The sequence below is a fragment of the Amblyomma mixtum genome, chromosome 3, assembly GCF_055824585.1.
Source record: "Amblyomma mixtum isolate Tamu chromosome 3, ASM5582458v1, whole genome shotgun sequence".
Lineage (NCBI taxonomy): Eukaryota > Metazoa > Arthropoda > Arachnida > Ixodida > Ixodidae > Amblyomma > Amblyomma mixtum.
The window spans coordinates 337307870-337321747 of record NC_143014.1 but is presented as its reverse complement, the minus strand read 5'-3'; the positions used below and the strand labels follow the sequence as shown (position 1 = coordinate 337321747).

The 13878-nt window shown below is 48.0% G+C and overlaps 1 protein-coding gene across 1 annotated transcript; it reads right to left on the bottom strand.

The window, feature by feature from the left end:
* Nucleotides 1-3611: 3611 nt before the first annotated feature.
* On the bottom strand, nucleotides 3612-11424 carry LOC149356078 (serine/threonine-protein kinase PLK1-like). The gene is made up of 6 exons (XM_089576247.1): nucleotides 11308-11424; nucleotides 9191-9298; nucleotides 7819-7932; nucleotides 6307-6620; nucleotides 5000-5199; nucleotides 3612-3739 (listed from the first exon to the last, which is right to left on the bottom strand). The coding sequence occupies exons 1-6, from the start codon at nucleotides 11422-11424 to the stop codon at nucleotides 3612-3614; spliced, it is 981 nt and encodes a 326-aa protein (XP_089432373.1).
* Nucleotides 11425-13878: the final 2454 nt, after the last annotated feature.

The following is a 13878-nucleotide window of genomic DNA, read 5'->3' as shown; positions in this document are numbered from 1 at the left end:
GTAGAAAAATCCTGTTGCAAGTGTGAAGTTTTAGCTTAGACTAAATAAAAGCATCAAATTAACCATCGAGAGTAAATCCACCGGATTTTTCAAAATTGTTTCATACACTCTACGAAAAAAAAACTTACCCAGGCGGGAGCAAAAACAACTATAAGAACGTGGGTGGCGCTGGTGAACACTCCCAAGGTTAGATTATTTGTAAACATAAATACCCGCGAAAGCAGAAGATTTGACAGCCGTCGCCGTAGCTCAGCGGTAGAGCACCGGACGCGTAATTCGGAGGTCGTGGGTTCGGATCCCACCGGCGGCATGTGGTTGTTTTTTCTTCTGCTTTTCTAATCAATTAGCTTTAAGCGATAACGTACTCAGTAGTATTATAAATTGATCAACTCCACAAAATAAATAAATTAATTAAAAAATCCCCTGTGCCCCTTGGTTTCTGTGGCTGTTGGCTTCTCTCATATTCATATTTATAACGAGCCCCTCATTCCCCTTCCCTTGTTTACTTAATAGTCCTCAAAAGACCGTTAGTCCTACATTTGCACACGGCACTCTTCTTGCCACAAGTGTTCGCCGTCTTGAATAAGCAGCGCGAACGAAGACAAGCACAAAAGACAAGGAAACGGACGACACAGCGCTGACTAACAACTGAGGGTTTATTACTGATCATACAAGTATAAATACATAGATATCGGCAGTGTGGAAAGATACAAAGTGCGAAAAAAACATAAATGTGACAACCGCAGCAGAAGCATGCTAGAAATCAGCAGAGATTATCAGCCCCAAGGAGTGACAGCTGATTTCTAGCGTGCTGATTTCTAGCAGAGATGGAAGGATCGGCCGAAAAGCCGCGAGGATCCTCTTCGAACAAAAACAACACAGACATGGATCAAACAACACAAACATTCAACACACAATCATTTCGGTCCCTGACACTGGGGTCGAGGGAAATCTCATGGCAGACACTGTTGTCCGAGGGTTCACGAACCGGAGGGCGGATTTGCCGGTGGGACCCTTCAGCACGCCAGAATCTTACGGGGAGGCAATGAAGGCGTTGTTGGGAGCGCGCAAGAAGTACTCGGCTCCGACGGATATCCTCAACAGAGAGCAGGCCACCACGCTCAGACGACTACAAACAGACATCTACCCAAGCAGAGCCATGTATAATAAAATGTGGCCGATCAGATTCGCGAAAGAGCGCGTGTGGTGTGGGGGCTACGCCACAACGTACCACGTTACCTGGGGCTTGTTGGGACTGAGGCATCCCACCGCTGCCACCACTGTTGGGACTGGGAGTCCGAGCCAGGAAACGGTCGAGGCGACGGTGAGTAAAATGACTTTTATGTACAGTATGTACAAGGGCTTTTACATGATACAAGGGCCAATAGCACCACGGGCTAGCACAAAGAAGAAGGGCGGCCTCGGCGGCGAGCGTAGCTCCGGCGTGATGGCTCTTCTGCTGCCCGTCTGCTCCTCGGGTTCAGCGCGGCTCCGTTTTTATAGCCGCCCGCTGACGGTTGCGGCAGCCAGCAGTTCAAATCCTCCAATCAGGTCGCAGCACTGGCCACCGTTCAAATTAGACCAATGGTCGATAGGCGCCGGCCGGCGACGAGACGGAGGAGCCCGCTCCGACGGAGAGGCGGGAAAGAGGAAGGGTCCGCGTCGGCGCCGGCGAGACGGCATGAGTCACGCTGCACGCCGCGACATGCCCGAGAGAGCCTGGGTACAGTGGCTGTGTAGTCTGGGCCTGCTTTGAGCGACGGCGGGCGCGCAGCGCTTGTTTCCAGAGAGGCCAGCCAGCGAAATGTGGGCGCCGGCACTACAGGCTGTGAAAAAAACCCTTTATTACCAAAGATAAATAGCCCTAGTCTAGAGCAGTGGGAGGCCCTCCTGACATGATTCCGACTCGAGCACACAGCTTATGCTGGTGACGCGGGCCAAGGCAGCGGCGGAGGCCAACGGGATCCTGGAATAGGGAAGACCGACAACTGAAGCTGCACATCTATCTATCCCCCACAACCTACTCTCTAACTCTTCCTTTTTGCAACAATAAATGTTTTTGCTACTACTACTACTACTACTACTATGCGGAAGAACATCCCGTTCCTCTCGCTCGTAACGGCCCCCACCGCTGTGACTGTGACAACCTCGCGAAATACTTGCGCAGACCTCGCCTTTGAGAACCAGGCATTGTTGCAGCAAGTCGAGCATATACCCTTCTATTTCTCCGTCCACAAAGCTTCCTTGATCGCAATCAAGTGCTCTTAGTGAAGTGTTTCTTGATGAAGGAATATGTGTGAAAAGTAACAAGTTGTCTGTAATTGTACATACATGCTTTGCTCGAATTTTTTGCCTCAGTCTATCAAAACGCTGATGAGCTGCGCTCAAATTTCGCATCAGGAAGTGACGTAATCGTCGTACCACCGTCGCAAACGGAGCAGGGGACGGCAGAAAGTAAGGTGGGCGGATGAGATTAAGAAGTTTGCGGGGATACAGTGGCGGCAACTGACAAAGGACAGAGTTAACTGGACAGACATGGGAGAGGCCTTTGCCCTGCAGTGGGTGTAGTCAGGCTGATGATGATGATGTAATCGTCGGCAATTTCTTTCACAAAGTTAACTGCACGCTACGCCCACGGGTAGAAAATCACGCGCGTAGTACCTCGGTCGTATACTTGCAGAGATAGCAGAATGCCACGCGGGCCGCCTACGGTTCCAACGGCTACCGCCAGGAGACTTTCAGTGGCGCCCCTATCGGCGGTGCGCGCGGCGTGTACTTCCGCGACCGGCGCCTCATCGTGCTGAACGACCAAATATGGCGGCCGCGATTACCCGCCAGTACTTTCCCCGTTCTGATGATATCAGCCAGTGATGAGCGCTGAACAGGTTTCGTGAGAGACTAATCTCAGTCCCAGGAGGATTATGCTCCACCCCGTCGCAAGCGCGAGTGGACGTGTGCCTTCAGTTTTAACGCCGAAAAGCGTTCTCGGGCTCTGGAATCAGCTTTTCGCCACTTCTTCGCCCACGCTGCACATCTACAACCTAGGTAACAGTGAAGACCACTCTCATCCATAAATGCCTGCACTGTCGCCCTGTGTTTGGACACGTGTGAGATGCCAGTACCGCAGTTGATGTGGTCGAAAAGCTCTGCCTCCCACCGTCATTTTTTTTTTTTGCTCTGGGAGACGATGAAGAGCTTTCTTCCAACAACTGCAGAAAGTGCAGACGGACACAGCGTATCGTGTACAAGAGTTTATACACAAGTTCACCGCATAAAAATCAACATCGCATTACAACAGTAGTACACATCAGAAATGATTCACAGCAATCCACCATTGGAGCCCAATCGCAGTCTTTCCAGTAACTACCGAGGCATTGTCAAAAATAGTATCTGTACATTTGCTCCAATGGTTTAACAGCGCATGTCAGGAAAAAGGATGCCTTAAAGCTTGAATGAAAATAAAAGCTTCCTGAAACTTGTTTTTTTTTTCAAATACAACATTTGTTACAATACTAGCAACAACAACTGAAAAACAACAATCTGGAGCGGCTGAAGCCTCAGATAAGAGCAGTCGTTCCCATGTGGATCTTTTTCAATCGGCGAATACAGTCCTACTCTCCACGATTTTCGTTTTCCTCCGAGACGGGTTTCCTGTCGGCTGTGTCCAAGGCGTTGCCGTTGGCGTCCGTGCGAGGCTCCGCTGTGACACGGGATGCAGGCAGGTGGGCAGGAAGCGGCTCTGGAAGGAGAGGGCGAACAGCATTCAGGGGGCTGCGGATATTTGCCAATGCTATAAGCTATAAGCGAGGTCATTAGTATGCTTCTGGAAAGAAGAGGTCGAGGACCTGTGGCAACCCGCATGTTGCTGCTCATAGTAGTAGCATGTTTATTTGGCCGTATTATGTACAATATGCCCTCGAGGTGAGGCTTAAGGAGGTAGACCAAGCATGCCTCCTGACAAGGCCTGCACCCCGATTAACACATCATGGAAAAGGTGGCCGAATAGACAAAAGAAAAAAAAACAATGAGCAACATTAGCACAATAGAAAACAGTGAATGATAGACAATAATAAATACCAAATAAGAGTAAAAAAAATTTCATAATATGCACATTCGGGTAAAGAAAGGAAGACAACACACACAAAAAACGAAGTATAGAGAGTTAGCTGAAAGGTAACCGGGGGAAAAAAGAATCCTCAGTTTGTTCTTACATACAGACACACTATACCTTTCTAAATGAATCTCAACAAGAGACTGATAGGCATTATAGAGTGTTATAATTTAATTTTACCATAATTTGTTCTGGGTCTTGCAGTAGATAGGGGAACTGAACGTAGACCATACGCGTCATTTCTCAGAGATAAGAAGAGAACGTCTAAAATGTGAACGCAAAGAATAGCTGCGAGCATTAAAAAATAAAATAAAAAAACGCCTGGGAATATGCGCGCATGTAGAACACTGCTTCACACAAGCCAAAAGCTGATGCTTCTGAACAATGAGAGCTGCGCTCCACCGCGCCAAGCGCTCAAGAAGTTGTACCCACAAAGCAACATCGATGCATAACGAGGCGCAGTACAATTATGGTGTCAGTAATGGCGCCAAGCGTTGCACAAATCGTAACTAGTGTGTGCAGGCCGGCTGCACTGATGTTTAGCTGTATTGTACTTAACGTTGCCCTGTGCAGAAACCATTTTTTGATGTCGCCTCTCTGAACCCATTGCGCTTTCTTAATTTCGACGGCTACAGGAATACGTTGTCTTTGCTGACTTCGATCTATTTCTGTGTCGGTAATATGCACAGCAGTATTTCCCAGCATCAATTATATCACGGACTATAGAAGTAGTGGTGACAGTTGAGGTGGAAAATTTTGTTTTTCAGAGAAAAAGGTTTAGAATTTTGTTGTTAGAAATGTTAGAAATTTTCATGTAAATAGTACTTCATCACCAGTACTTTATGTCTACAGTACACACATCACGTAGAGATGCAACATGAGGCCTACCTCTTGCCATGAACTCGTGGTGCATGATGGCCGCGATGCTGGGCCGCCTTGCGGGTTCCGGTTGGAGAATCCACCGGATGAGGGCGCTCGCTTCGGGGGACACGGTCGCGGGGATCCTGTATTCGTTCCTCTTGATTTTGGCGCAAATCCTCTCTATCGACGACGAACTGAAGGGGGGACGCCCCACTAGCAGCTCGTACCTGCGGAGAGCAGTTTGCGGCCTGTCAATGTCCGCACCGTCTGTCATATTAGCACGTCACAGCTCGAAGGAGTGCGGGCACAGCAATGCTATAGGAGACCCCTACGAACCAATCGCCATGAAATGGTAACCTAAGAGCGGGCAAACGACGCTCGTGATGCACCTAAGTGCCTGGATTTGAACGCGAAGTGGATGATCTCATTGTTTCTTGACATGAAGAGGGACCGTATAGTGATTTTTATGGACAACATTTTCTCTGCGGCATTCGTAAGTTGCTTGCTGGAAGATACGCATACCCGGTTGTGTACCCGGGAATCACGGCAGAAACTTTTCAAACCCATTCTCTCGACACATGAACGTCGCTTCCAGTGTGGTGGCCGGCGTATACCGTTGCCGACCTCAGAGGCGTGTCAGAGGAAGGACTTTGCAGACGGCTGCCCGCCAAGTTGCGCTCATGAGGGTTGCTAAGAAAAGTTTGGGATTTACGATAATGAGTGCCCCATTTACAGATTCTTAGCTTTTCTCGCAACCGAAAATTAAAGCATTATGAAAGTTCAAAAACCATAAAAAAGGGTCATGATATCTATTACAGATATGCGCGAATATTTTATCCTGATAAAAGGACACCTGTCAACATCGTGGAATGAACAATCGCAATTCAGCTCCGCGGGATACGGTGACTAGCTGAAAGACGAAAAAATTATGGCGCCGGAAATTTGCTCTCACTAAATTAACAATTTATATATAGCGTCTATAGCTCAGTCGTAAAATTCACGTCTATTTCACATGACGGAACCCGACTGCGAGCAGCGCTATACAAAGTTTGAACAGAACCCATCACCACCTTCAACTCTGGCCCGACTTGCTTCGCCAGCTCGAAATACAAGTAAATGCCACGGCCATGAGTTCTTCCCTCGTTACTGACACCATGAGCCAAGGCAGGCAAGAATTTGTCAGTTTCTGCATTCACATTTTCGGACTGTAGGCTCAACCTTTTATATATTTACGGTCGAGTGTACACCTGTACGATAGGTATGGCGAGCATTCGTTTTTCCCATTAGCGCTGTAACCAGTTGCGAACATCTCTGCGCAATCAAGTGAAACCCACAAGATGCATCCGACGGACCATATGTCCGCTTCGTAGCTGTAGCCCTTCCCGGCCAGCATCTCGGGGGCCATGTAGTTGGCGGTGCCGCAGATGGTCCTCTTGAGTTTCCCCTCGTGGTGGAGGCGCGTGGCGAGCCCAAAGTCGGCCACCTTGAGTTGCCAGTCCCTGGTGAGGAGCAAGTTTTGAACCTTCAGGTCCCGGTGGATGACCTTCTCCTGACCCAGGTACTGGCAGGCCAGGAGCAGCTGGCGCATCAAGCACCGCACCTCCACCTCGGTCAGTGTCTTGCGGCACCGGAGGACATCCTCCAGAGACTTCGAAATAAATGCGCTCATGAAGCCTGCGGACGACCCTTGAAGGTTAGACACGCTAAAGAACATGACAAAGGAAACGGAGATTCCTTCAGCATGATGAAGTTAGCGCCAAAAACGAGGACCAAAGTAGGAGAGAAGACACAACACGAACGCTTTGTTGTGTCTGCTCTCCTACTTTGGTCCTTGTTTTTGGCGCTAACTTCATCATGAATAAGATTAAACTCGCCCAACTTTCCACCTTGCTACTGTAGATTCCTTCAGGTTCAAGACTGGGACATGCCCACTTTAGCACACTTGTTCAAATCACGCCAGTTTGAAGAAAGCTTGACTGAAGTAATTTTTTTTCGTGGTACGAAATTCAGTGTGCACACGAGGGCACCACAGTAGTATATGACAGGTTTAGAAACAACGAAGGCAGTTTGCAGTCTTTGGCTTTTTTGCTTTAGTTTGGTTTAACATCCCAAAGCGACTCAGGCTATGAGGGACGCCGTAGTGAAGGGCTCCGGAAATTGCGACCAACTGGAGTTCTTTAACGTGCACTGACATAGCACAGTACGCGGGCCTCTAGAATTTCGCCTCCGTCGAAATTCGACCGCCGCGGCCGGTATCGAACCCGCGTCTTTCGGGTCAGCAGCCGAGCGCTATAACCACTGAGCCACCGCGGCGGCTGCAGTCTTTGGCTGCGCCCTAAATTGTGCTTCCAGAACGCAATGGGGCCTTTCTCACTGAAATTGCCGTGACAAATACAGGCCCAAATACATGCTGGCATAACAGAATTTCATAGAAGCGGTTTGGATGATGGAATACTCTTGATATCCTGTCATCAGGCCTTCAAAAATACGTAAGTGAAGTGCCGTCAGCTGTGTAAGAGGCGATAAGTGAGAAAAAAACGACGCCACATTTTTGCTGTAATGTTGATTTTCGCTTTGCACAAGGTTATAATGCGCTGTTAACGCCACGCCAGCTTCACGCATTCAACGTTTCTCTTCGGAAAGTAAATTTGGTGAATGAATGAATGAAGTGTTCTCTTACCAGCCGCGTCGTGTGAGCAGTGCTCGACAAAATCCTACTACCTTAGCATGTCAAACATTCTCGGACAAAAATTTGACAACATCAGATAACATTAGCAGCATCTTAGAATCAACGCGAAGAAAATCAGCGCAAATGGGAACCACCGAGAGCAGGAACGTTGACGCACCTGCATGCACAGCTCCAAGATGAGGTACACGTTCTTTTCGTCCTCAAAGTGGCTGTGGAAGTAAACCACGTTGTTGTGCCGCAGGCTTTTGTCGATGTCGATTTCCTCTTCAAGCTACAGAAAAAAAATAAGGTTGCATTAAGCGGAAAGAAAAGAAAGAAAGTGGTTAACTAAGCTGTTGCTGATGATTATTTAAAAAAACCTTACGCTGAAATGAAAAAAAAAGCCGTAATTATGATTGAGGTAATCGGTCACTAGAACGGGATCTTGCAATATGCGTCTCTACTGCTATTTGTGTTGCAGGAATCAACTGCAAAATTTTGTCCACTGCTTGTGACCTTCCTCTGCAGACAAATAGTTTCATGGAAATTTAGAGAAGCATTCAAATCAGGTGCACAAATTGAAGTTTGTCTGTCTGGATACGTTACCGTTAAGTTACTTGCAACGAAAATTGAGGTTAGATAAGCTGCAGAGAAGGCTAGAAAACGACTCACAGGGCCGGTATTCTATAAAGATACACTATCCATTTCGAATGAATTTGGTCCTATCGCATTGGTGACTGTTGTTCATTCTTGCTGCTAAGGCTTTCAAGCGTCTCCGGGAAACGACCTCACTATTGGATGTCACCGCACTACAGCCAATGGTTGGATTGGTTGGTTTATTGGGGTTTAACGTCCCAAAGGCTATGAGAGACGCCGTAGTGGAGGGCTCCGGAAATTTCGACCACCTGGGGTTCTTTAACGTGCACTGGCATCGCACAGTACACGGGCCTCTAGAATTTCTCCTCCAAAGAAATTCCAGCCGCCGCGGCCGGGATCGAACCCGCGTCTTTCGGGACAGCAGCCGAGCATCATAACTGCCGAGCACTGAGCCACCGCGGCGGCTAATGATAGGGTTGATTCCCTCTGATGCTAGAAAGTTGTAACAGCATGACTGAAGAGTGACCAAAGCGACAGGACGAAATCGAAAGTGGACAATGGATGCTTATAGAACACGGCCGCCGAGCCCAAATGCAATTAATGTTTGGATTTGGAACCGGCTCGCTTTGCCGGATAGTCATTCTGACGCATACGCGAGCAGGGCGAACTTTATGGGAGGACGAAGTGGGTTACAGCAGCCAATACGCAAACACGCGGGCTTTCTCTTGCGTTCGCGAGATGGCGCAACCCGATTTGAATATGCGCGCCAATCGTATGTCGCAGCAAAGCATTTGTTGCTTTCGTTTTCGTATTATTCGGTGAGTCGGCCCGAATCGCTTCGCTAGCGTGCCAGAAAAAGCAACAAAGACAATTTTTTGCCCTCAGTGTCCCCTTAATAAAAATTCTACTAAAAATGAATAAAGAGAATATACGATCTCCAGACATATACTCACAAATTGCCGGAAGATCGTCAATGTAAGATGACTCTTGGAGACGATCTTGCCTGCGTACACCACATTCGTCTTTTTGTCCACGAACTTGAAGCACTCCGCATGTCCCCCCTGAAAAAGCGATGCGAGCCTTCTTACATGGTTGTCCAAACGAATACTGGGCGAATGCTGTCGCACTGGGCGACTGAAACAGTCAGGCGAAGGGCTCCTTCACTCGAAGGTAAAATGAGCCTGGAGCCTAACAGCACAACATATATCCACAAACATAGGCATATGGCCAGAAATACGTTTCAAAGGTATGATTCAGTTTACAAAGAATAGCAGACTATAATGATTATGATGCAGACGTTACATATTAAGAGTAAACGTGCAAAAATGTAGTGCTTCAGCGGAATTCGCCAGTAATCGTTCACAATAGACTTTTTGAGGCATAAATTAAGATGCCTTTTATTGGCACAGCAATGCCAGCTGTGGAGGATGTCAGAAAACGGGAGAATCGTGTTAACTAGTAAACTGAGCAACGTGACTTCCAACACAACTTTTACAGCAGCATCTGTAACCGAGTTCGCCCGTTTTGCACAGTTGTGGTGTTCCCGTTCACAAGCCCTGCTATACTCCGTCCATTTCTCAAACGAGGAACCCGCCTCGGTGGCTCAGTGGTTATAGCGCCCTTACTGTTGAGCCTGAGCACACGGGTTCGAATCCGGCTACGACAGCCGCCTGGATGCGAAGCGCAAAACTCACACGTGTGAGTGTGTTATGTTAGTGAACGTTAAAAATCCCCAGCTGTACGAAATCATTAGATGGTGGGAAGTTCTGGAACACTCCTATAACATCTTTATGTTCTCCTTACAAACACTCCGTACATACAAACAATGGGTCCCGATACAACTAACCCCCAGGTGTGCGGCTGCCTAGATATGATTGCTGACGCGTTAGAACTGCCAAAGAGCCAAGAAGGACTTCGGGCGATCTCCTGCAGGACTCTCATGGGGGAAAATCCTTAACCCTATTGCATTAAAGTTAGAATAAGGCGAACCTGTCCCCCTAACCGATCGGGGTCGCACGTGGTCGAAGTTATTCCGCAGCCCTACACCGAAGCATCTCGTTCTTAATTACTCCTTCCCCGAACAGCGCGGTTGAGGTGGACGGCTTTCATTGTGCAGAAAGCTTTCTTATATAAACAGGCATTGTAAACTCCTAACAGAAAAGCAACCGTATTCTGACGATCCATAACTATTTTTCAGTGCAAATACCTTTTTTAGGCATATTATTGCCAGCGGTCTATTACGTCGGAATAGAGTTAAAAGGGGCTAACTAGCAGGCCGGTTAGTTAATATTGAATAGTCAACTTTTTAACTATTATATCGTAAGGGTCTTCAATTAGGTAAAGGTGTGGAACCCACCGTAAGTGATGTCCGAAAGAGATTTTAGAATTTCAATATTGCTGTTGCCGTCGGCGCTGTGGCCCAACCATGTTTGGCCATTTTGACGAGATACGTGGACTGGAGAGGTTGCTTTTCCTGCAAGCTTCTCGAGAGTTCTATTTTGGCGCGATGTGGGGAAAATTTGTTAAGCACAGCGGAGGGTAACCGTGTTTTCGAAATTCTAAAAACTGATGTGGATATTGCTAACGGTGGGCAACACGCCTCTTAATAATTAAGGAATCTAACAGTAGTAGTAAAAAAGTAAACTATTCAGTAATGGTTAACCAGCCAGCTTGTTCGCGCATCTTGACTGTATTCTGGCGTATTTAAAACACCTCTGATAATCCTATGCTGGAAAAACCGCTCTTATAAACCGAAAGGTCTTTTGCTAAACATTGTGTAAAATCTTCGGCACACCATGTATATAGAGGTCATGGGGCTTCATTCGTGCTGTGCTACACTGCTAAAGTCCGTGGCATTGGTTAAGTTTGGCGTAAGCTGTACATTAATCTACTCCCACAGCGCACGGGCCCTCAAGCCTTTATTATGTTTAACCCAACGTACGAATCGACAGCAGCATTAATATTCTGGTTTATTTGAAGGAATGTCGTTATAAACAGGCTAGACTGAAAAGGTATACCACCAGGTTCTGCTGTATGGAACGTACCGCACCCGTTCTCTAAGGACACATACCTTGCCGAGAAACTTGCCAATGGTGTATTCCGTCTGAGATTTCGCGTCGACAACAACGACGGGAAATTCGTCTCTGGTCTTCGCAGTGCCAGTCGAGGTCCCTCTGGCAGCAGACATCACGGACAGAGGGAAAATGATCGCGATTCAACTCTTTTCGCAGCTGCAGTGCACACTAACGCAGAAGCACAGCGACTGAACTCGACGATGCCGTTTCCGACCGGTGCGCGAAGGCTCTGAAAAGCTAGGTTCATAGCTAGTATACCACGTGATCGGGAAGAACTCACGGTATTGGTTGGGGTCACTTGTGGTGGAGAGGTGGACAATGGCCACAATTGGTCGGGCGTGGTCCTTCACGGAGCCAATGGGAGTTCGAATATTCGTCTATTGTTGACGACCTAGAAACCCCTTTTCTTGCCTTCTTCAGGGAATAAGCTTTTTAGATACCAACCTCCAGCAGGTCATCGAGGGCTCGGGCTGTTTTGGTTGATCTTATTGCGCCTTCACTAGAACGCGTGAAAGATGCGAAGGCGGACACGTCATGCGCTTCACGATGACCTAGAATGGGTACGGTGAACAGTCTGTGCTATCTCAGCCAGTCTCAGGTTTCCCTCTAACCCATGAATTACGAGTTCCCGCTTTAGAGTTGCAGTAGAACATTCCATGCCCGAAAATATAGTTAATCGTTTCGAGGCGGGATTTTGGCGCTTGCAGGTGACGAAATTGATGTAAACACGTGTTATGACGCGGTGTCTCAGCCTGTGAATATTCTTATAATTGGTTTGGTTTATGGATGTTTAACGTCCCAAAGCGACTCAGGCTATGAGAGACGCCGTAGTGGAGGGCACCGGAAATTTCGACCACCTGGGGTTCTTTAATGTGTACTGACATCGCACAGTACACGGGCCTCTAGGATTTCGCCTTTATCGAAACTCGACCGCCGCGGCCGGTATCGAACACGCTTCTTTCGGGTCAGCAGCCGAGAACCACAAATATTCATCTTGTGCTAAAGTGTGAACCAAAAAACATAGCTGCGGTTAAACTACTCTTGAACTTGGTTATATGGCGAAAGCTGTGGTGTACTGGGCAATTTTATGCGGCTTGGCGTGTTTAACTTTGAGTACGCTCCGGACACTGGATAGGCAGCGCGTCCACCTTGGCAGGGGGCAGTTCATGGTTGAATGCGACAGTTTGCTCACCCAATGAACGCTGCGGCCTATTGCAGCAGTGCCGCATGTCTCGCACAACGTTGTCTGCGCTAACGCGTGCAGCATACATACTTTCCTTAAACTCAACGGAGTTTAGAATGTTTGCAAAGCCAACAACCACAATGAACGCAGACGGCCTATAGATTCAGTGCCACGTTCCTGGCACAACGTTGTCAATGCCAACGCGTGCAGTGGACATCTGTTCCTACTGCTACGCAGCTTAAAGCTCGACTGAGGTGTCCACTACTCCAAGAGGGCAGTTATGCGCCTTTACATGTCCTAAAAAACTTTTTCGGCGCAGTTCCGAGTGGCTGGAGGTCGTTCAAGGTTAAAGCGACATGGTCGGCGTAACTCGCGTAGACTGCCGTGGTAAATCTTCCGCTTTAAAAGCAGGTTGCATGCAGGGACTGTGAAATATTCGCGTGCAGGTGTTGCGTGCTCGACTTAGTAGGGTAGATGGTGAAAGAGGAAAAAGTGCCCCGCACCGGCATTGTAAATGAAAATGGTGGACATTCCAGCCCAGAAAATTGCACAGAACGGGCAGTGGCTTGGGCAAAGTAGAGAAAGTAGGTCAGGGAGCCGGAATCAAGAGAAGCTGTGCAAAAGTGACTCATAAAGAAGGGAGTGGTAAAAAGAAGGTTAACAGTGAAAAGCCAAGAAATGAGGTCAGTGACACAAAGAACGAAGAATCTAGGAGGGGACAAAGCCACAGTTCTTTTGGGAACTCCAAGAAATTGGACAAAAGTCGGTAGAGGGAGGGAGTATCCACGCGTGCTCATCTCCAGTGACTCAAGAGAGAAAGGGGAGTGGCGGTGTGGATTTTCCCCGAAAGGACAATAAACGCCCTACTACAAGATACGAAAATCCCCCTTTCCCCAAGATGATGGGCGCTTTGAGGAATGAGTGAAAACTGGTCTGCTACCCTGAATTATTGTAAGAAAACACATGTGGGGGACGCAGGAGAGATCCGCTTCCACGAGGTCGTATACTCCGCCTGCTTGACAGCTGTGGCCATCTGTCGTTTGTGCATGCGCTGAGGAAGGTGGTAATTTGAATTTAACCAGTGGAGAGGCGGGCACAGGAAAGGGAATGTTGCTGGGTGTCAGCTCTTGTAAAGGCCACGACCGAAGGTCGGACGGGGGCCGGTCATCATGTGTTCACAAGTCGCTACAAACATGTTCGGCGGTCGGCAAGACAGTTCCTGGCATAGTAGGGACGTGTGAACACGTGATGCGCGGACTGACCGTTCATCGTGCGAATTGGCCTTTATACTATATGTCAGCCTACAATATTCCCTTTCTAACGACCGGTCGGTCGATGTCCGCAAGTTAAATTCAAAGCACCACAGTTCTCAGCGCACGCGCTA

Excerpts from the sequence above, each read along its gene's own strand:
- LOC149356078 (XM_089576247.1), bottom strand. The coding sequence starts at position 11,424 with ATGTCTGCTGCCAGAGGGACCTCGACTGGCACTGCGAAGACCAGAGAC. Across the intron at positions 9,299-11,307 it reads TTGGCAAGTTTCTCGGCAAG|GGGGGACATGCGGAGTGCTT; the intron begins GTATGTGTCCTT and ends TCGCTTTTTCAG. Across the intron at positions 3,740-4,999 it reads CCACGAGTTCATGGCAAGAG|AGCCGCTTCCTGCCCACCTG; the intron begins GTAGGCCTCATG and ends CTCTCCTTCCAG.